This window comes from Molothrus ater, chromosome 1 (genome assembly GCF_012460135.2).
Source record: "Molothrus ater isolate BHLD 08-10-18 breed brown headed cowbird chromosome 1, BPBGC_Mater_1.1, whole genome shotgun sequence".
Classification (NCBI taxonomy): Eukaryota; Metazoa; Chordata; class Aves; order Passeriformes; family Icteridae; genus Molothrus; species Molothrus ater.
The window spans coordinates 19,038,182-19,061,854 of record NC_050478.2 but is presented as its reverse complement, the minus strand read 5'-3'; the positions used below and the strand labels follow the sequence as shown (position 1 = coordinate 19,061,854).

Below are 23,673 nucleotides of genomic sequence, written 5' to 3'. Positions count from 1 at the left end.
TTTTAAAGGATGTTAAGAAATTCTGAAGAGAAAGTCTTTGGAAAAAATATGTTCCCATAGAACATTTTTATCACGTCCATTATCTCTTCTGAAGTTCCTTTGGCTTTACTTCCATTAGGAGCAGTACAAAAGCCCCCAGGATTTTCTTTAGCATTCATATAAATGAAGGAATGGAGGTGGTTATCCTCCTTTGTCTGATCCAGCTTCTAGGGGGAGATAAGGCTTATTTTTTTAGGTAGATTTGGAGTTACTTGTTAACAACAGAGGAATGTGAAAGCTAAGGAATCCTGAGATCTTTTCTGAATGTAGGGCATGTGATGTTTCAGATGCATCTGCCCTGTGGTTTTTATTTTCTCATTTTCTGAATTAATCTAGTCCCTAATTTTGGATCTCTGTATTCCCCTGCTCATTCTCCAAATTACTAGTCTATACTATTTTTGGCTTCCTTTTTTAGTGGTTTTTTTCCTTGTCATAGTTTAAGTCTGCTCATCATTTTGCATGCTGTCAAGGGAACTTTCTTGTCCTTTTTGTTTTATATTCTAGCACTCGTGGGAAAATAAATGAAAAGACAGGAAATAGGAGCTCTATTCTTAGTTTTTGTTCCTTTCAACAGAGAAGTTAGGAACAGTTTTGGGAGCAATCTCTTTTATACCTTCCACAATAGGAGTGGAATTATGAAGGAACTTAATAGTAGTAGATGTTCCTTTGCTGAAAACTCAAGTTGAGAGGGGTTTTTGCAGGTCTGCAGGAGGGGGGCTTTGGGCATTTTCATGGGACAGTAAAATGCACCTACCTGATTGATATTGCTTCCAAGTTTACAGTTGTAAGCTCAAATTAGGGATGCTGCATTCTTAAATTCAGGATGGCCAAGGAAGATACTCCTTTGTCCACTTTTGTTTGCTATTCTTGTTCAGAGAAACGCCCTGTTTCCTGCTGGTTTGGATTTGTGGTTCTTTAAAAATTCAATATACAGCACAAAGTAAATGTGAGGAAGGAAAGAAGGAAAGTTTCAGGTTAAGCATCTGGAGTTTGCTAGAACTGGGCAGATCTGCAGTGTTTTAAGGGATGGTTCTGGGCCATCCTGCCTGTGGATACTCTAGAAAATGTCTGGTCTATCAGCTATCAGTGTTTAATCAAATTTTCTTTGGGGAGTAGAATGAATACATGGAGAAGAAAGCCAAGCTGCCCTGAGTTCTAGGACTTCAATGTGTGACAGATGTGACCTGCATTAGGTGGTTGGCTGCTTGAGTTTCCTGCTCTGCTCCCAAAGATGCACATCTCAACCATATGTAAGCTAAGAGTTGGTGTAATACTCCTGGAGTCAGGATCAGAACATCTTAAAACTGGAGGCTTTCGTCATGACATCAACAAACTAATTTAAGCAATAATCCTTTTTTTTGCAGTGCAAAGTAACTTAGTGTAATTATATTAAACTGCATTACACATGTAATCAGATGATTTTTAGAACTTAAGAAGAACTTTACTCTCTTTACATATTTTTCAGAACTCTTTCTGAAGTATGTTCCTTAACATAGAAATCATTGAGATACTGAATGCCATAAGAGCTCTTAGGAAGTCCAGAGTGCAGATAGTATAGATTTCTGCTGCTTATTTGGTGGGTCCCTTGTTGGGAAACCTCTCACCTCTTAGTAGTTAGTCATTAAGGTAAAGCATAGACAGCAATTATGACAATATGTTAATATATTCCCAGGTGTCTCCAAGTAAGTTAGTTCATTTCTTAAGTTGAGTTTATACATTGTCATACAATGTATGTTGTTGATTTGGGGAGGGGATGTTGTTTGTTGGGGGTTTGGTGATTTTTTGGGTGTTTTAGGGTTTTTTTGTTTTGTTTGTATTACGTTTAATATGAGTGATAATTAAAAAGAGACTAATAAAACATCTGGAGATAATGATGTTGCATGGTTTAAGCAGCATGCTTCCAGAAAAAGGAAATTAGATCCTTTCTGTGGTACTAGAATTCTCTAATCAATAGAAATGCTGGATGCATGAAAACCAATTAACATATTTTATGTTCCTATCAAAACACTTCTTGATGTTAAAGTCTCTTGAAAGAGGCTCCTACCTACTTCAAAGGTAAAATATCAACATGGATCACAGGCTCTTTGGATTCTGAAATTATTTGGTTTTCTTTATAACTTACCCAAAAGATAAAAAAGGAAGTCTCAGCACATCCAGAACAAAAAGAAATAATTTTTAACAGTATGTTGCTTGTCTTTGGGACTCATTGCCACAGGAAATTGCCAGTGCTTCGTGATTTGGAAAGTGTGCTAAATGCATCCTTCGGTACGTTGTAGACAGAGGGGTTTGATATTGTGGTGTAGGATGTCAGTGCAAAACAGAGGCTTTCCTTCCAAACCTACTCAATCATATTTGTGTCACAGCCACTTAAATTTCAGTCTTGCAAAATGAAAATGGGGAAGAACTGTAGTAGTAAAAGTTTTTCCATCAAAATTCTCTTGTTTCTCACTTAAAAGCTGTTTTAATTTTTATCTACTTCTGGGCAAAATGGGTAAAAAGCTAATTTTCTTTTCATGCAGTCTGAGGATTTTTGGGGTGGGGGAGGAGGAGAATAGCAAGGAGGAAGAATTTACAGCCAGAGGGAAAATTCCTTCTAACATGTGACTCAACCAGAAGAACAAAGGAATCATAGTTGCAAGTAATCTAGTGTTTAGCCCAATGAAAATCTTGTTTTCCTCTTGCTTCAGAAAGCTTGTCTTCATGTGGACTTGTGCAGTGTGGAGGTAGTCTGAAAGGCAGTGCAGGGTTTTGCACAGTGCCACATGCTGAGACAACTGCATCAATGTTTCGCTCTAGCAATAAATGTTTTCTGCCTTCAAGCTGAAGCTTATTTAGCTTGGCTTATCTGGGGCTGCTGTAGCAACCATCAGTCTCCAGGCAACTGAGGCACATTGACCTCTTCGTTGAACTGAGTGTAGCACTACTTCAATTTAGCTGCCTGAGACAATAATAATGGTGGTGAATGTAAAAAGTGTGAAATTTTCTAGTTTGTATGCAATGGAGATAATAAAACAATTTAGATGAAACAATGTTTAGGCCTTACTTGAGAAAGATTTCAATTGTGCATGGTGTGTGTTTGTTGCAAGCTGTAGAGTTGGTTGATGAGGCGGTGGCTTATAGGCCTTGTGTAAATGTTGAGAATCTTCCAAGCATTTTTGCACAGCAGCAATTCTGCTACTGAAGGTGTTTGTTTCATCGCTTAAATAGCAAAGACTGTTGATATTTAGATAGTTAAAATGTCCATGCTTGTGAATAAGTACCTGATTCTTTATTATTGCTCTTTTTGAAATTATAGATTATATTGAAAGTAGTTACTTTTGTCTCAGATTTCAGAATTATTTGCCATATTGCAAGTGTCTTACTTTCTTTGGAATACTGGTATGAAGAAAATAGATTCCTCTATGGATATACTGAGTTTGTCTCCTAAGAAAGTAATTTCTCTACTAGTCAACATGAGAGTGAAGTTGAGATTTCCCATACATAGATTAAAGTTTTTCGGTAAAACAGATTCGTGGGCAAGATACTGCTTCCATGTCCCTGTAGAGCACATAGAGTTTAAGTGCTGTGAAGACAGAGGGAGATGGAAACGATAGAGCAACCAACAAGGTGAAAGGGCTTTGTGTTGAAATGATGGCTCTGTTTTCAGTCAGGCTTCTGGAGGAATCCCTAAGTCTTATCTCTACAAAGCCTCCTTTAAAAAACAAACTAAAACCTGAAACAAAACAAAACCTCCAAACAAAAAAAAACCTAACAAAACAAAAAAGACCTCTTAATGAGGTAGCATTCTAGTAAGTTTTTGTAAGTCTCTTTTTAATGTCTGGTATATAAATAAATAGATCTTATTTGCTTTAAAATTTATATAATATCTAGTTAGTCAACATGAAAGAGAGGAGCAAAGTGGTAGTACAGTTGAGGTTATAGTGTTTTCGCATTACTGGAAGATAGGCCTTCTATCCATGTGGTTTTTTAATGACTTTATGTGCCCTTGTTGTACACTGGGCAGAGGTATAAATTAGTTTCTGTAGGTGTGCCATTAATTTTTCATTTTGCCTTTCAAATCCCACTGTGTTTCCCAGTTGTATTCATTCATGCCTTTCTTGGAAAATACTTGACTGCTGGTGTTTGAAGGTTAGATGGTTTCATTTAATTGAGGGATTTATTTGTATGTTTAATCAAAACAATTGATTCTCAAAGACAGTATTTGATTATTAGCTTCTTCATAAGCTAGAGTCTTCATTACAGCTAGAAGTTCAAAGGATTTATTTTTGCTGCAGACAGAAAAACTACTAGTGATGTGAATAATGTATGCACAGAATGATGTCACAAATACAGTTTTCCTGACAGATTTAAATTATGACAATCTGTACACTTGTAATTAATGTTCTTTTTGAATAAAAAGTTGATCTTTTCTTCTGAGACATCACAAACCGTTTTCCTGATTTTATTTTAACATTTCCAACCTCCTAATTATACTCTCCAGTTAATTATTTTATTTCAGCCAGGTGGTGAAAACCTTTTTTGTGCAATTGGACCTTGATTATCTGTTTTTAAAAATCCCCAAACTTTAAAGGCTTCAGAGTGCTTGGATGGTAATGGTGGCAGTATGTGAGGGCTATCTTTTCAATCTCAGTGGTGCTTTCATAGAATGAATGTGTAAAAAAACTACAGTGGATGTTTGGGTTTGACTTGCATTGGTGATTGTGAAAGCAGGTGAGGTGAAGTTTGCTGTAAAAATTCACTTTGATTCCAGTCATCAGTAGTGCTGTAGGTTTAGTCAATATTGTTTATATTATTTACAAGTGGTCAATATTGTTTATTTTAAATTTAGTTATGTTCAATTTAAGACAGCCAAAACATGTATTAAAATATGTAAATCACAGTATCAGGTTAATTAAAATATATGAATAGTAATTATAATACTACAGATTTATATTGTTTTGTGTTGTGCTAGTTGATTTGAAAAGTCTGATGATAATTTTCAGAAGGAATGTGGGAACTGTATTTTATTAAGGATTTTCTGTGTTGTCTTCCATCTGTGTTTCTTTGCATATAGGAAAATAAACAGGAATTTAGATTTTTGATTTTCCATTGGAAACAAGGTGATGGATAAGCATTCTAAGATTTCTAAGCAAATTCTGTATTTGTGGTGAAAGTCTTCAAGGGTTGTGTTGCAGGAAGGGTTGCATGAGAAAGTGTCCATGTGAGAGGACTCCTCTGTGCTGCTGTGCTGGGACCACCCCTGGCTGGGGGTGCTTTGCCAGCGCCAGGGGCAGCTGGCAATTCACAGGAGGGACTGATGGGGGGCATTGGTGGGTCCCTCACCTCTCCTAAATGCAGTTAGATCTTGCACCATGAGGACTGAAAGAACAAAAGGAAGCTATAGCATGTTCTTCCCATTGCCTTCAACACCCAAACAAAAGCTTTAAAAATTCTAGGGATAAAAATAGTATTTCTTCCCTTGCCCAGGTTAAGGTAGGAAACACAAGGCAAGGTTGCTTCTGCTGCTGTCACTTGATGGGCAGCTCTTTTCACCTCTCAAGAAAATAAAATAATTTTTATATATGCACACTATAAATGTTTTATTATAATTATGTACCTAGAAGTAGTATGTGTTCATAATTAATCTCATTTAATTTCAGTGCAGGCTTGAATCAATTAATTGTTCAGATAAATGTTGCTTGCCATAGACCAAAATGCATCAGCTTAAGATGTCTTCTAGATGAAGTAAACTGATGCTAACACTTGGTCCTGTGCTTGAATTTCCTTCCATGTTTCATGAAACTAGACATGCATGGAAAGTGCTTGTAACATCTCAGAAGGGTAGCAGAACATTTGTGGAAAATTGAACTTTAAATATTATTTGCATAGAAATTTTTTATATGATTTCAGTAGTAGTTGGCCATAGTAGTTAGTGGTATCTCTTTATTTCTTGATTTTGTATTAGTAGGAACAAGGGTAGTTCTGCCCTTCATATCACAGCATTGTGCTGTGATGAATAACCTGGTATGATTGGTAAATGGTGTGACCCCAACCACAGGAACAATGATATGTTTTAATGTTAAACAAAAAGTAAAATTAACTTTCCAAATTATTTTTGACAAAAAAAAATACTGGCGGAAATAGGTAATTAGGTAATGTGTCACTAATTGTAAAGTATTATATGATATAACACAAAGCTACAATATAGCAATGACAGTTTTTACAGCAGAGGGGAAAAGGGCTGTTGATTGGATATAAACTGATTAAGAAACTGTCTTGGAATTGGTTGTTCTGGCCATCCTTGTTGTCCTATCACGAAAGGAAGAGAGTTCAGTAATGGTTTAACTACAATTAAATCCCTCCCCTTTCTTTGTGGAAACTCAACTGTAGGCATTTCAGCATTAGCCTAAACAATGGTTTTGAATATGTTAAGCCTCTAACAATTAGGGAGCAGTTTGGGGCATTGAATAATGTGGAATGATGCAATTGAACCTGACAGCTTCAACAGTCAGCCTACTCATGGGACCCAAAAGTTGTTCACACTTGGTTTCATCTCTCATCACACGCTGAGTATTAAAACCTTACTGGTGTGGAGCTGAGACAGAAATGAGGCCTGTTATCAGAAAATATTTCATAGCATAAAACTTGAAAGGAATGGGGGAAAAGGCATGTTCAAAGAGTCTCAAAATGTTGAGACTCAATCTGATTGCATACAGTTAAGTATTGTCTCATTTTTCTCCCCTTTGTTTTTTTCTGCTGAAAGAACATGTAACTTTTGATTGAAGGGACTGCTTTCCCTGGAAATTTCAGATAGGAGTAAACGTTCAGATAGAAATGCTCTGGAAACTTTATAGTCACGCTGTTAAATACTGTCCTGGAGTCGTGCAAACAAATATAAAACTATTACAAATATTTCGGAGGACATTTATATATATATGAGTTAAATGTTGTTAACGTGCAAATCTTGTTTTTTAATTAGAAGAATATGCTTGTACTTTCTCTCTTGCTGTAGAGGAAGTGTTTTTAAACATCAGTCAAATATCAATAATTTCTTACTGCACGTGGGCATTCTCTGAATTACTGTGCATTGTCCTTCTGTGCTGCTCTGCTGCTTATGACTTTACTGATGTATTGAACATACCATAAAGGAAAGCAGTGTGTTGTATAGCTATAGATGGGCTTAAATCCTTCTGCTAAAATATTTTCAGGAAAATTTGCTGCCTTTTCAAAAGAAATACTTAGTAGTCTTGGGTTTTTAATAGTTCATACATTTTGATCATGTATTGTGTTGAGTGTTTAAATAGAAACAGTTGAAATAAAGAATAATACAGCCCTGAAAGTTCAGCATTTTAGAACATGTGTCAGTCCTGTGACCTTAATATGTATTGACAGGATGATTGCGCATTTTTAATAAATGCTTGCTACAGCTTGTTTCGACTGTGAGTGAAACATGAAGCTCCTGTTTCACCTTTAAATAATGTAGCACTCCTCCACCTTCTCTACTTCCTTGTCAGATGAAGTCATCACATATATAAGAAAGCTTCACAAATCGTTATTCTTGTCATTTTACATTGCTGTTTTAAAAAAGTATTTTCAGAGGTTTTTAATGTGCCTTCAACTTACTTGAAAAATTTAATTGTGTCTTTTTGCTTTAAAAGTTGCATATGCAGGATGGCATTGGAAATTGTGTAGTTCCAACTTGTAGGATACCTTTACTATTATTTTAAAATGCAAACAAGGGTAATGTTTAGGCTGAAACCACTACTTGTGAGAAAACTAAAGTTCTTAGATATTGTTTAAATCCTGCTAAGTCTTTTGATCTGTTATATCAACCCACTTAGCAAACGTTTAATTCCTTTGATGTCTTCTGTTTTGTGGTGTGATAGTTAACTCAACAAACTTTAGCAACTCCCTTCAAGATACTTAGGTACTTCCAGAACATTCTTAAAGCTATTTGTGCAAGTTTCAGTCAAATAGATGTGTATTCCCCTTGCTTATTATAGCTACCATGCCATCATAAATCAATATATAGCTGCCATTGCACAGTTTTAAGCAGCCTTGCAGTGAATTACATGGACTGAGAGCTAAGTATAGAAGCTTCTATGTAAAAATGTGAGCAGTACATACACTTACTGGAATAAAACGAAATATTTTAAGGAAAAATGCTAAACAAACAGAACTAAAACCTGGTGTTTGGAATTTAAAACCTGCCCCCACCCAACCCCCAAAACCATGAGTAAACCTCATACCATCATATAAACTTCTGTTTTCCTAGTCTGACCTTTTAGGTATGGTTGAGTGATAATACTGGTTGAATCTCTTAATAGTCCATTCTGCAAGGCTTTATCAGTGAAAGGATTTGACTGAGGTTTGTTCGGTTTTGAGGGGAAAACAGCTGAAGGTTGCTAGGAACAGCAGTAGTTAAGTTGAAACTGCCCAATGGGCATTTTTTAGAGAAAAATAGCAGGAGCTGTGCAGTGTTGGTGCCTTCGTCAGTGTCACAGTATAATTTGGATTGTATTTTGGAAGCTGTTGTACCTGGGTAGATGGAAATGCCTGCATTATTTTTAAGACTTAGAAATAATTCAGATTAATTCTACTAAAGATATGCAATTCTTAAAAAAAAATCCCAACAAACAACCAGAAGAAAAAACAGCCAGATTTGAAGTGACGCTGTGGTTCCATGTCTAGCGATCTTGCATGTACCTATAAACTGAAAAGTGAATGAACCCCTGATCATTGTAAGCAATTACTTGTGGCTTTTTCTAACTTTGTGACAATAGAAGAATGTAAATATCAGGCACAATTTCTCACCAGTATATAGTAAATAAAGCATCATTGAAAACAGTTGTGTGAATTCATAAAAGTCCATTCATCAAGTTTAATATGTTGGCAGAAAGCCAAAAGTTAATGGTAGTGTGTGATTCTTTCCAGAGACATAGTTTATACTCTGTAATATTTTGCTGTAATAACCAGTATGTTTCCCCTGTCTCTTGTGTGCAGTTATGCATGTCAAAGTGTCCCACAAATTGAGTTCCTTACTGTTCACCTTCTTTTTTTGTTTTTCAAAAGAAGTTTCATTTGTAAAGGTTGTTTACGTTTTCTTAGAAGATTGATTTTAAAATCAGTGATCACACAGGTTTGTGTAACTGTGATGCTACCCTCTGCTCCCCCCCCCCCACCCCAGTCTTTACTTTGTTCTGAAATAATTTTTATCAGGTAGGAAAATGCCTTTAAAATAAGCAGCCATGCTTTTATTTCTTTGATTGCTTGTCTCTGCAACTTAGCATTTGACACAAATCTTTTTTTCTTCGAAAGGGAAAAAGCATAAGCAGCCAAGGAAGAAGGTATTTTTATTGCATTGGATTATGCAAGATTTTGGCCAGCCTCCTTAGCTTCATCTGTTTAAGGGTTCATTTTCGCTTGTTTGGCACAAGTCCCAGCAGAGACCTTCAGAATTGTGGTTAGCAACATGAATGAACACAAACTTTGGGAGCTCTTCAATAAGTAGAGCTGGCCAACTGCCAAAAATACAGTTCCTTATATGGGGTCAGGGCAAAGCTGTGGTTCCCGGAGCCCCCTATTGTATAGAAAACATACTTGTAATGGCTGTTTGCGTTCTTTAAAATAAAAACAAAACAAAACAAAAAAACACCAGGCTTCCAAGTCTCTCAAAATAGGAAGTAACAAAATACTGTGCACGTTTTACTAATGACGGAGTCGAGCAAAGGAAATATGGCTCTGTGTAGTTAAACTATAGAGCTGAAAGTTGGACCTTTTGACCTCCACAGCCGGCTTGTGATGTAAGGAACCCAAGCATTTGTGAGACATCTGTTGTCTACCTGCCCTTATTTTGTAAATGGTTTAATAAGATTAAATAATTAGTAGGATAACCACATGGTCGCCGTGCTACTAAGTCCTAGCATTGAGCGCATACTTCAGGATTGCAAGGAAGTCTGCCTGTCCTGCAAACTGTGGTTGTTTTAAAATGCACTCTAGGTATTTTTAGTATTTGCTACAGTACTTTTTTATTAGAAGGGTTTTCTTTAATTAGAAGATCTTGCCAGCCACAAATACAACACAGTTTAAAACGTGATCTGTTTTTCGAAGTACTGCAATTCTGTTTCTATACTCACAAATGGAAAACATTTTTTCTTTGAAATACATTGTTTTAAAAAGCATTCAACGTGCAAAAATAATTAAAGTGCATTAAGAAGACTTCTTTAAAATACATTTAGCATTTCTTCCCATTATAAAAAACAATTCAGGTTTTATTTGGTTTCTTGCAGGCAAACACCCTACCTGGATCTTCTCTCAGTCTGCCTCCATCCCACATGTACGGCAATAGGCTGAATCCAAATTCAGCCATGGCAGCACTTATAGCTCAGTCAGAAAACAGCCAAGCAGGTAAGCTTCCTCTGCCGGTGCAAATGTGCAGCTTCACAGAACTCCTTGTTTTTAAAAACGTTGTTAAATTGTGTTTTTGATTTCTGCTCAACTTTTGGTTATTAAATGTCTGTACAAAGTTGTTCTGTGTTGGAAGTAAATTCTCGGTTCTGTGGAACAGCGCGGGTTTTCTTCCCCTTTTTTCCCTCGGTGTGTGAAATGTAAATGTTTAAGCAGAGCCATCAGCAGGCAGGAATGCACCAGTGTCTCTTGTGACTCCTGTGATTGATGCGCTCAGTTCCCAGCTCTTTGCAGCCAGAGTGACACAGCTCTGGGTTTTGTCGTGAATAGTTGAAACCTTTATTTGCATAATTCATGAAATTGCATTACATACAAGTTCGTGTGAAAGAGATCCCGTTAGAGAACTTGTGCAGCATTTAATAATCTTGTGAATATTTACCGATTGGCATTTGGTACCGCGGGCTCTCCGCTGCGGTTTTAATGAGCCGCTGGCTTTGCTTTGTTTCATTCCCTCCGTAAGGATTTGTTGACATGTCGTAGTAGTCATGCCTGTTTGGGGGAAGGGAATGAGTTTAGCAGTTTACCAAGAATGGATCAGTCATGTCTTTGCCCTCCAAGGGGTCGGAGGTCGCTTGACTCAGAATAGGGGGAGGGCAACCTTGAAGGGGGCAGATAGGGTTATTTTATTGAGAGGCCATAGGGAAAATAACCCTTTTGAGTCCTTCCAAGCAAAACGTTTTCGTATATTTAATGAGGCCTTTTTTGTTTGTTTTACTACCTTTTTAGCAAGGGGCTTTCCTATGCTTTGCTTATAAATAGGAATTAGTGAATTATACGCTTTCATAAAGTTTTCAGTAAATTTGCAGAATAATGCGTGCTTGTTAGATGGCAGCGGTAAGTTTAATACGTTGTATATTTTATGAGTTGTTTTGGGATGCAAAGTGTTAAAAAAATACAGAGCATCAGGATTTGCTGTGATAAGCATACAGATTAGCTGTCCACAGCTGTGATTCATTACTTTCACCGTACAAATTAAAAGTGGCTGAGGGGAGGGTACTGCAAATGCAAACCACGCTTCTGTGCTGTAAAACTGAAAGGAATGAAAGAAGTGAACATAATCCATGGCCTGGTACAGCCTCAGAAATGTGTAAGGACAACACCTTACATGCTACAGTTCAGCAATCTTAAACTAGTTACTTATTCACTCTTCAGCAGTACCTACAGATAGAAGTTGAGATTGAAGGTATTTTAAAAATCTCTACATCAGATATTAAAACTCTTATCTAAGAAAAGGCGATTTATCAGCTGTGAAATATTTACACTGCAGATCAAGATCTCGGAGATAACAGCCGAAGCCTTGCTGGGAGAGGAGGATCACCCAGAGGAAGTCTCTCACCACGGTAAGTGTTATTTACATTGGAGAGTGCAGGCAGAGGAAATGTTTTAAGATTTGCAAACTTCACTGTCTTTTTACCAGCAATACCAAAGTGTTTTAAAAGCCCATCTATATATATAAATATAAACACACGTGTATAAATATATGTATTTTTGTATCTATATATCCTTCTAAAAAATCCCTAGTACATCCAGAGAGCTAAAATTGTACTGAAGTTTACTTTTCTATCAACTGAAATTAGGTTTACAAATTAAGGTTTGTAGGTAAATTAGTTTACTCCCTTACTTAAGAAATGGAGTCTTGCTTTAGAGGGATTTATCTGTGATTTAATCCATATGTATTGCTTATCTCCTTAGATTTGTCACCACAATCCTAGTTTAGTAATTACAAAAATTCCAGAATCCCATATACTTAACAATGATCACAAGAATAAGAAACATTAAATATCAGTAAAAATTTCAAGCAAATATTTTCTTCCTTTTCCCTCAAAACTTCAAAATTTATAGCGATTCCCTCTAGAAAAAAGTATTTTTTTGTTCTGCTGCAATTCACATTTGCTAGAGAACTTTGAGATAAGAATTCTGCTGAAACTGTATCATGTTATTTTGTTTTAAAATATTTACTGTTAAAATTTCAATATTGTGTTTTAAATATTTCAGTAATATTTTCTGTGTATTTTAAGCAAATCCTTGTTTAGAGAGCTTTATTTTCCTTACTGGATCCAATATGAGGTAGATTTTATTGTGTTATTACTGTGTTTTTTACTTAGGGACTAACCATGAGAAAGATTTATCTGAAAAAAAGATTTATCATGAAAAAAATTTTACAATCAGTAAAAAATGCTAGTTACACAGAAATAGCATTACAGTAATGAATTTTATTGCTATAGCATGTGTTTATTATGGTAATTTTTTACAAATATCTCCAAATTGGGTAATTTAATGTACATGCCTGGTGTTGTTGATCTTGTATTATATTTCTTAATTAATCAAAAGATGTCTTGCTGGATGGGATGAGATTATCTGTTATAATACTTAGGTGTTATTACCTAGTCATGAACTTGTTTTTAAGTTTTCCAGTGTTGCTTCTAAAATAATAAATAGAGAATTTACAAATTAGATGGTATTCTTAGCATAAATATGTATACTTACATTAGCATATAAATTGATCTATACAGACAAGGAATTTCAGAGAATTTTGCAAAGGGAAATGCTCAACAATTAGGAAATTACAGGACTTTTTATTTTATATTAAGCAGTCCTCTTATGCATATATATTGTGGTAATTACAAGTTTTAATGCCTTTTTAGTTAATATGCAGAGACCTGATCTTTGCACTGTGTGCATTGGTCATAGCTGTGTTCAGTCTGTCTTCTGGTCAAATACTTGGGAAGGTAAACTTCTTAAATGTGATGCTTCTACAGAGTGTGTATGTTCAGGGCATATACAGTCCAGTACTTGCAGCATGGTAAAATACCAACTGGTTTTGATGGGGATCTTGAAGGAGATCTGGATGATACAAAGGCCACCTCAGTGCTCAGCTGAAAAGCTTCCTGCAGTGTTGTACGGAAGCTGCAGCACTTTGCAAAGAGGAGAGAGATTTTGCTTGGCAGGGTTGTTCAAAAACAAGCCAGAAAGGGGGGTGGGGGTGGGGTGAGAGAAAGCAAGGGGGAGAAATCGGTGCTGTAGTAACAGAATTGAAAGATGAAAAACTTTAGTTTGAAATACCTAGCATGGAAAAAATGTAGAAAACCAGCTCATTCAGTTAAGTTCAGTAGTCAGCGAATTTCACCTCTGGTTTGCGCAACAAAAAAGATTACATGTATGTCAGGGGTTCTGAAATGTGTAGGTAACTCCCCACTTTCCTCACTTCAGTAAATAAGTAACTCTGGTTACTTAAAGTACAGTTTATAGTGAATAAAAAGCTAACTTAAAAAAATCTGCTATCTGGAAACTTTGCAACGCCAAATGTTACCTGGTTTATCTATTAAAATTATTTAGCTGCTAGTTCTGACTCTGGTCCCTTTGAAGCTTATGAGATACATAAATAACACAGTTCTCCGAGAGAACCATGTGATTTTCAGCGAGTTGCTTAAAATAAAAACACTTGCAGAACATTTGTTTGCTGTTGATGACGCAGCTGATTGCAGCTCTTGGGGAGGACATATGTGACTCATGAGGTTGTATGGTCATTTCCAATTCATATTGTTATATCTTTGTACCCCACTATAACCACAGCGTTTGATGTTTAAGCTGTCGTATTTTAACTTTTAATACATATATGAGAAATATAAATATACCTGGGATATGTGAGCTGTTTCCATTTTGCAAAGGAATTGCTGCTTTTCCCAAGGTAGCACTTAAACTTTTTTTACCCCATACTTAACCTTAGATTTAAAAATGTGTTATGTAATACCTGGAGCGAAATCTCTATGTATGCTTATATCTAAATGCAGTATTGCTTCTAATTAATGCTCTATAGTATAGGTAACTGTCCCAAACTTAATCAAAAAACAGTTGTGAAAGCAGGCAAGCTGTGAAACAGGGTTCTCCTCTCCGTGGCAGGATTGGACCAGTCCACACAGCACATTTATACTCCTTGGAAACTCTGATCAAATACTATTTGGAATAAGGATTCAACCCTAGCATGCAGGAACCATATCCTGTCTAAAGGATGAGCAGTTGGAAGAGGAGAGATTGAGTAATGTTGCAATACACAAAAATCTAGATTTATTTTTTTTTTCCTTCTCTTGTACGAGCTTCCAGTGAAGGATTGCAGAGGTTATACCATCATGTACTGCTTTGTTTCTGCCTTTTCAAAATTGATAGGAAGCAGTCCAAAGCCCAACAAGAATTTTGTTGGTGATTTATAATTCAAAAGGCACAATCTGTTAGGGCAGCATTATGTCCTGCTCAGGAACATGCAGAAAGAGAGAGAAGTTTCTGGGGGAGTTGTTCAGTGGTTTTATGTATTTGTCTTCTGGTTTTTTATTGTTTTGTTTTGTTTTTTTAAAGTGGGTTGTTTGTGTGAAGTGTAAGTGTAGTACCTCTGTGTAGAATGTTTCTGCATAAACTTCTTCTTGCTGCTTCAGCACATCGTGTAAACAGTATGTTTTGAAACTGCTTTTGCTGTCTCTGTGCTGAACTGTTGCATGGTGTTGATTCGTCATCTCTTGTCAAAAAACACTACCTTGGTTACCCATTCGTCAGGGCTTTTTGTTTTAACAAGTGCTTTCCTTTCTTCCTGTATGCAAAAGACCAACTATTTATAAATACTTAACAGAGCTCTTAAGTCACCTACTTAAAACCTTTTCTCGTAAAAAATCGCTTTGCTCTGGTGCCTACAAAATGCTCGACAGTCATTAGGTAGCTAATGTGCTGTGACCACTGCTTATTACGGTAATCATAATTAACACACTGATTTCCTGAGCTCTCTGTGTTCTCCTGTACTGGGACTGTGGTGGTCTTGTTGGTAGATTTGCACTAGGGGTGGAACAGTACAGCTGTGATCCCATGATGGACCAGTTGCTTGCAGTGATAACTACTATCTGGGAATCTGAGCTCCCTGGAATTGAATAAAACCACCCCTCTCCCTTCCCCCCCACAACCAACAACAAAACCAAGAACCAGCTTTTAGTGGCTTTGGTGTTGGTCCTATAGGAAGAATGGGACCTTGCATACACAAGAGCAGAAACCCGAGTCAGAAATACACTGAACATCTGGCTTTGCTCACCAGTTACATTGTGCCCCATCCACTGCAAAAGAAGCCTTCTCCTAGGGCCTGAGAGAGGTAGCCAGCTTTCTTTGTGCTGAATATTTAATTTTCTCCTGAATGAGAAAAGACATGTGGCAAGGGGATTATTCTTGGAACTGTGTGTGATCATGAATAAAAAAGGAGGTATATTAAGTGTTCACAGTACAGGCAGAGGATAACTTCTAATCCCTGTGAAATAATACTTTCATGTAGTCCTTCAAAAATCCAGATTTACATGACTGTTTCTAGAACAAGTTAGTGGAATTATATATGGCCTTTCTATATGATAATTTTAACAAATTGGTTTTATTTTTCCCAGTTTTCTCAGGGAAAGATTTGAAGTTTGGTGTGGGTTGGTTTTTTTGCCCCTAAAGTTGGTGCCCCGTTGTATCCATAATATCATGGTTTCCTGCTGTAGGAGTGTGTGTTGTATAATTTAATTCAGTGCTGTTTGTCACTTACTGTCTTGTTAGTGTGTATGCAAGAAGAGGTTATGTGCTTTCTCAGTATAAATTCTCACACTGTAATAATATGTCTTTCTTTTATTAAAGCCCTGGCAGTGAGAACCAGGAGTTCTTAGTGATTTTGATGAATTAACTTAGTCTTGGAAGCATAAGATATGTAGGTGCTAAGAGCTGATATAAGATAAGAAATTTCAACAGCCTTTTTCTAATACATTTCCTTTCATCCTTTTCTTTAAACAATAAATTGCAATATTTTCAACAGATCCCCTGTGAGCAGCTTGCAGATTCGCTATGATCAATCAGGGAATGGTTGTGGGGAAAATTTGCCCCCAGTAGCAGCCAGCATAGAACAGCTTCTCGAGAGGCAGTGGAGTGAAGGACAACAGTTTTTATTAGAGCAAGGCACCCCCAGTGACAGTAAGTACTCACAATCTGTTTATTATGACTTTTGCCAACTGTTACTCAGAACTGCTATTCTCTGCTTGTCTAAGAATTTTAAAAAAATTTACTTTCTGTTGTGAATTGAAATATAACTGTGGTGGACAGTTCTAGCATAGTTCTTAGTGCATGGCATCAGTAGATTACAAAAGACTTCTCTATAACTATCTGTCTTTTTATAGATGGGGAAGTTGTGTCCTGCAAGAGGAAGTTACTTGCAGGTCCAGTTGCAGAGTTTGGAAAAGAATTCTGAACTCTTAGATCCACTACTGTAAATATTGTAGTACAGTTCCCCATTTTTCTTTGTCCTCTGTGATCTAAATTGGCATAATAATTTTTTATTGTTAAACCTGACTTCTACTTCTGTTGCCGTTTGAAAAGAAAATATTTACAAATGTTAGGCAGGTGTCCTACTGGGTTTTCATGTCTTTATTATGTTCTGCCTTTCTTTTGAGTTCCTAAAGCAAGCAAATTATTATTTTCTCAAGTTATGTTTAATAGAGTGGAATAGTCCAAGAATGAATATGTTAAATGCATAAGTGATTAGTAGATCACATGGATCTCCATATTCAGTAATGTATCAGTATCAAAGACAATCACTGAATATGTTAAAAATTTTATTTTATTCCAGGTTATGGTTTGTGTTATATTTTATTGAACGCATTATTCTTCTCATTGGTAGTGTAAAGAGGTATCTAGTTAGTATTTTTATGAATGGTATCCTGACAAAAATGCTAATTGTGAGGAAATTCATGCAGGGATAATCCTTTAAACATGATAGCTGGAGGACAGGTTTAGCTAAGTCTTATTGCATCTCATTTGAGCTCACTGAGGGTTCCTTTGTATGTTCTTGAAGAGGAGGGATAAAAGCTAAATCCTTGGGAAATGACCAGATGTGCCTATACCAGTAGACTTATGTCTGTAGTAGCTCCAGAGGTCATGTTAAACAAATACAATTTAGAATTTAAAAAAAAACCAAAAAAAGAAAAGAAAGAAAAAAAAAAAAAAAAGGAGGCTATCCCTGTGGCTTTACAGTCACACTGTAGTACTGGCTGGGAAATGCAAGTTCTGAAGCCAAGTGGGAGTTTGAGAAAGCTGTGCTTGGTCAAAGGCAGGTCGGTGGGGAAGGTGCTGCCTGGTTCGGGCAGCGCGGGGGGTGAGTGCGGTGCTCGCAGAGTGCTCCCTGCTGGGGGATGCCGACATCGCCGCCCGCAGCTCCCGCCGGGACAGCTTCCCTGGCTCCGGGCACTGCTGGGTTGTGCCTTGCTCCCATACATTCATGATTCTCTGCACAAGTCGGTAAATCAGAAAAACTCCCTTTTCATAAACTTTTTTTATATAAACCTTGTTGGTTGCCTGTGCTGTTAGTTGAATATGAGCATATTCTTGTGAAACTTCTCTGGTTTATAAGGTTTGCAATTCCTAATACTGCAGCTGAACTGGATTTATCCCAGCTGTGCAGTTAACCTGTGCTACTAAAATACTACTACTTTCATATTCTGATTTGGGGCTAAGTTATCACATACTACTGTTTGCTTAAAATGTATGCTGGCCCTAATGATGCTACTCTGTCAGTACTGAAGCCAGGGTGTAGAGGTATTCCAAAATTACTACCACAAAACACTGTGAACTTTTTTCTGCAATTTAAATGACTCAAAATTAATCTTAAATCTTTCCACTAAAATTCAGACATCTGTAATAATTTTATATTTTCACATATATGCTAGTCTTTATGCAGTGCAGAATTTAAAACTGAGTGAAGGTGTTATTTGTTCATTGAATGTGGCTGTGGAATAGAATGTGTGCATTTTTGCCTTAGTTTTAGGAATGCTGAAATCATTACACCAGCTTCAAGTTGAAAATAGGCGGTTGGAAGAACAGATAAAGAATCTGACTGCCAAGAAGGAGCGACTGCAGCTTCTCAATGCACAGCTTTCAGTGCCCTTTCCAACAATAACTTCAAACCCCAGCCCTTCTCATCAAGTACATGCCTTTCCAGTACAAGCACGTAAGTAGAGGGGATTATTAAAGTGTCAGAGTAATTTGAACATGTATTTATATGAAATATCTATTTCATCCCCGCATGCTGTTGATGGGAGATGAATATAAATGTAGGATGAATATAGACCAAGTATTTGCTGATGTGTTAAATGTTTAAACATCAATTGGTTTATTTTTCTGAACTGTTACTACTTGTTTCAGTGCAGTTTCTCTTTTACTTCAGTTTGGAGCACATCTGTTGGAATCTATTGATTCACCAATTACTTAGTTAATATTTTACTATTCAGCAATGATTTTAAAGTTGACTTTACATTTTCTATGTTTAGCTTTGTCATAGTTTTGAAATAATTATTCTGAATCTTTTTACATGTTCCAGAAATTTAACCACTGTGTGTTTTTTGAAATAATTACTTTAGCACCTAGCACTGATTCCTTGAACAGCAGTAAAAGCCCTCATCTGGGAAACAGTTTTTTACCGGACAATTCTCTTCCTGTATTAAATCAGGTAATTTTTATTTCATTCTTCTAAACCTAAACTTGTTACAAGTTAACTCATCCCAGTCCTTGCATTGTGGTGTTAGGTGAAATTTTATGCAGCTGAGGGGGCTTTGTTGTTTGTTTTGACACCAGGAGATAACCTCCAGCGGACAAAGCACCAGCAGTTCATCAGCGCTTTCCACTCCACCCCCTGCCGGGCAGAGTCCGGCCCAGCCAGGCTCGGGAGTGCCCGGAGTTCAGCAGGTCAATGGTGTGACAGTGGGGGCACTGGCCAGTGGTATGCAGACTGTAACCTCCACCATTCCTGCAGTGCCGGCTGTGGGTGGAATAATTGGAGCACTGCCAGCCAGCCAGCTGGCAATCAATGGAATTGTAGGGGCTTTAAATGGGGTAATTCAGACCCCAGCAACAATATCACAGAACCCTTCTCTCACTCATGCAACCGTGCCACCCAATGCAACACATCCTCTGCCAACCACGCTAAATAACAGGTAAGAATTTGTTGATTTTATGTTTTTCCTCATAGTGCCTGCTGTTCTTCAGCTTAGCTGGGTTTTTTTTGTCTTACTCCAAATATACTGTTTATTCCTTCACCTATAATTGTCAAAACAACTTCTGCTCCTGCTCTGTGAATGAAAGTTAGGAGGCATTTAATGGAAGCACAAATAGTCAAGTTAAAGAAGTTTTCTCTGGAGCTTTTGGGAATCCTAGTGAATTCCTGTTTTTTAATCAAGTCACATTCCCAAACAAATATAATTATGTAAATGTGCTTCAGCTCCTTTTTTCAGTTCAGAAAACAATATTCCTTGTCCTGCCAGTTTTTCTTCCAGGATTAAAGGAGCACTGGAAAAACTACCATTTGTTGCAGTAAGGAGGGAGGAGGGGGAGAAGGGTGTATGGTCGTGTAATTCAAGATGTAATAGGCATAACTAACCAGAGCTGTAATACAGTCGCATGGTTTTCAGTTGCCTGCACTGACTCCAACAAAATTAGCTTTTCAAGCAGTGTTCTTACGGATTTCTAAATGCATAAAAAGATTCATTTGTGAGTATTCCTAGCAGCCTTTCACCAAAGCCAGGTACTCTCAGTAGCATAAACTGCTGCTGCTTGAGCTGCAAGGCAAATGGGTAACAAAAGGAGACAGCTGCTTTCCAGGAGGAGGAATGGACTTCTTGGTCTGGAAGTGTTTTTAGATAGAGCAGAGGCAGGGCCAACTCTTTCTCACTGCTCCCCTTCCCCACACCCCTTGTCCTGTCCTTCCCTTAGGAAGGAGAACAACAGTTCTGTGTAGAAGTGCCTGTAAATAGGGAGCAAATTACTTGTCTTTAAATAGAGTTTATTTTTGGAGATTTTGGTGGATTATCCATCAAAAAAAGACATTTGAGATTGTAATGATGCAAGGGATCCCTAATTTCCAGTTTCTTCACTTCCTGTTGGTTTGGCAGCTCCTGAATATTTGTGTACTGTATCATTGTCTGGTACTGCTTCAGTAGGTACTGCTCATAAAATCTGATACTTTCAAGTGTATCCTGTTGTTTGGATGTGTCATTAGGTTTTTCCTGAGGAGCCTGTATTTTTCGTAGTTTATATCCTTTGTAAACTTGAGGTTTCATAGGATAACCAAAGACATTCTGTTCGTGAAAAGTTTTTGTCTTTCTTGAGCATCAGAGGTTTGTGAAAACCACAAAAATTTTGCATTCTCTCCCCAAAAGTGTGAGAAAGAGTGAGAAATACTAGAGAAGATCGATCAATCATATTAACCAGTTTCATGCTGCTTTCCACTTTAGGTACTGCCATAATACATCAGTTATGCTAAACACCAGTCATGCCACTGTTTTCTCAAATGATTTTGTTTATACACGGATGATTTCTTTCTCTTTGTATTGCAGAAGTTCTTTTGTTTCTTTTTTAATATCCATTTTAAGTGCTGAAACTCTTCATTGTGTAGCCCAGTAGCAGAATGTTCCAATTCATGCAAAATACTGCAGCCAGTATCCTGTTTTTAAGCCTTCATTCTAACTGTTAGCAGAGTCTGGAATACTCCCATGACTCCCTATTTTCTGCTACAACAAGCCTTTGCTGTACAAGTCTGTCAGCACTTCCACTTCTCTGCTTTTATTATGGCATGATCTCTTTCTGCACTGCTCCCTCAATAATACTAATTTAAAATTAATGTTTATATTCAATTTAAAAGTGCACTTTTCACACAATTCTCTGGTTTATTTGGGCATGTCCATACTATTTCCCAGGCCCTCTTCCTTTTGAGGTATTTCACAATTAACCTCATTTTCTGTGACTTTTCAGTATTTCTGGCTGTATGTTTAGAAGGGAAAAGTTCAGTAAGTGCTAATATGATTCTGGTAATGACATGTGCATTCCTCGTTCCTCTTTGTCCCATCAGAAATGCTTTAGTGAAATATATGAAAAAATATATGGGAACTAAGTTTTGTTATGGGAACTAAGTTGCAAAAAGAGGCTCTGGGATGATTTTGAAGGAAGGAAAAAAAATAGACAAAAAATACTTTCTACTGATTGAAATTTTTGGTTCTGGAACTCTAGAATGGGGCACCTGCCAGGCTGGAGTTTGATGCTGCTTCAGTGACAATTGGTTGACTGTTTCTTTAATGTTAAATTTCCCAGGGTACCCCTCTGCTTTGAAGGGCCCTGGTGGGAAGGTTGAATGGTACCAGGCACAGGCAAGCTCAAAGGTTTGGTGCTGTGGTGATGTGAGCTCTCTGACCCTGGTTAGATTGTGGGCTGGGGTCAAGGTTGGAGATAGTTTAAATCAGTATTGGCAAGGTGTTGGAAAGCTACATGAGAATTCAGCCCTGCTTTCTAACTTCAGGGTATTGTTCTGTAATTTTAAAAGACTTGCCAGATGTTGCTGGAAGTTGCTTGTTACAGTAACTTCACAGACTTCAGAATCTGTTCCAACAGTTTAATGTGAAAAATAGGCAAAGTATTCACCAGTACATGAAGACTTCTGTATGCATATTGTCCTTATATGAACTCTCTAACTGTGGCACACAAGGAGGTGAGAAAACACTGATTTGCACACTGTTGTTGGAGAGAGTTTCAAGTTGTAGGTAAAAGAACCCACATTCATTCAACGGAGAAAAAATACTTGATCCTTTTCTGGGAAAAAAGATGGCTTAGTACAGATTGCCAGCAAGTGGGAGATTAAGTGATTGGAGGAAAGAGATAGGATTGTTTCTTTACATTCTCACAACCAGAGAGGAGTGTAGGATGGAGAGTTTCAGACTGATCATGTACCTTTTAATGAGAAGCTAGAAAGGATTAAATTTACATTCCAGGCTGATCTGGTGTAAAGAAAGCTCTGTGGTGAAATTTAGTGAACTGTCTCTTCTGGGAAGCTTGGGAGCCACAGCATTTTGTCCTCTGCAGTTCGGTTTTGTTTCTAGACACTGAGATCTCAGCTGCTGACTGAGGGTATTTTCTTTCAAGTGCCAATGCAGAGCAAGAGAGGCAGGCAGAGCGATTAAAGAGAAGGGAGAACAACAGCAGAAAAAAGAAGTGCAAAGGTAAAACATGATCTGGGAAAAAGAAAGAATGGGATAAAAGAATGAACAAAAACAGCGGAGAAGATTCATTCCAGTATAGAAGAATACAGAAAAAGTGAGGTAAAAAGAGAAGAAGGAAATAATGGTAATGTTAGTCAGAATACTGTGGGAAATAGTGTGAAAGGCTTTACCTAAGTCCAGGTAGAAGCATTCTCAGCCTTTCCCTCACCCACCAAACAGGTCATCTTGTCACAGGACATCAGGTCAGGCAAGCAGGACCTGTCTTTCACAAACCTGTGCTGCCTGGGCCTGATCCCCTGGCTGTCCTGTGTGTGCTGTGTGATGGCACTCAAGAGGATCTGCTCCATGACCTTCCCTGGCACCAAGGTCAGACTGACAAGGCCTGATGCTGAGATCCTACTTCCAGCCCTTCTTCTAGACAGGCATTACATTTGCTATCTTGGAGTCAGCTGGGATCTTGAGATCCCAGTCAGCCAGGGCTGCTGGAATTTGGTTGATAGTGTGCACTTCCATCAGCTCCCTCAGTATTCTTGGGTGGATTCCATCCAGCCCCATAAACTTCAGTTGACACAGGCTTCCCTTTCCCCATAGGAAATCCTAACTGCAGCCCAGGAGGTGTGTCCTGTAGTGCTGAGACCATGCAACAAAGTATGAGACAAAGTTCATACATGGCTTGCCCTGTCCCAAGGAGAGAATGGTGGTGCTTTGGGTATTTGCATACTGGCTAGTTAGGACAAAGTCAAATTACAGCAGAGTTGGGCTACAGATTGCTGGCTGCTGTAAAAACACAAGATAAATATTATGCCCTGAGGAGCTACATGATTGTAGCCTAATGGTGTGGATTTGTGACTGATGTAGGTGAATAATTCCTTACTACCAATCCCAACAAGCAATCCTTTCATCCTGTGCACACCTTCTTACTAGAACTTCTGCATCACACAGCGACCTCATCTACATTAACAGAGAATCTGTCCGTGTGTTCTGTATTGGTTGAAGTTTCAGCTCAGTTCCCACAGGTTGCAGCCCATTGTGCAAGACCCAGTATGAGGGGAGGGGACAGAAGTTGTACAGCTGAAAGGGAAATACTTAATTTTTCAACAGCAGGATAAACCTATCATGAAACAACACCTTAATATTTTAATGGGTGTTTAAAACT

General features: G+C 37.6%; 1 protein-coding gene across 3 annotated transcripts in view; it reads left to right on the top strand.

The window, feature by feature from the left end:
• MLLT10 (MLLT10 histone lysine methyltransferase DOT1L cofactor) overlaps positions 1–23,673 on the top strand; it is a 133,388-nt gene that overhangs the window by 104,236 nt on the left and 5,479 nt on the right. For all 3 annotated transcript variants that reach the window (XM_036402195.1, XM_036402211.1, XM_036402204.2), the window contains 6 exons: positions 10,308–10,425; positions 11,753–11,825; positions 16,301–16,455; positions 18,296–18,484; positions 18,894–18,982; positions 19,108–19,466. In XM_036402195.1, the coding sequence (XP_036258088.1) occupies positions 10,308–10,425; positions 11,753–11,825; positions 16,301–16,455; positions 18,296–18,484; positions 18,894–18,982; positions 19,108–19,466 (983 nt within the window). The remainder of the gene's footprint in view (positions 1–10,307; positions 10,426–11,752; positions 11,826–16,300; positions 16,456–18,295; positions 18,485–18,893; positions 18,983–19,107; positions 19,467–23,673) is intronic.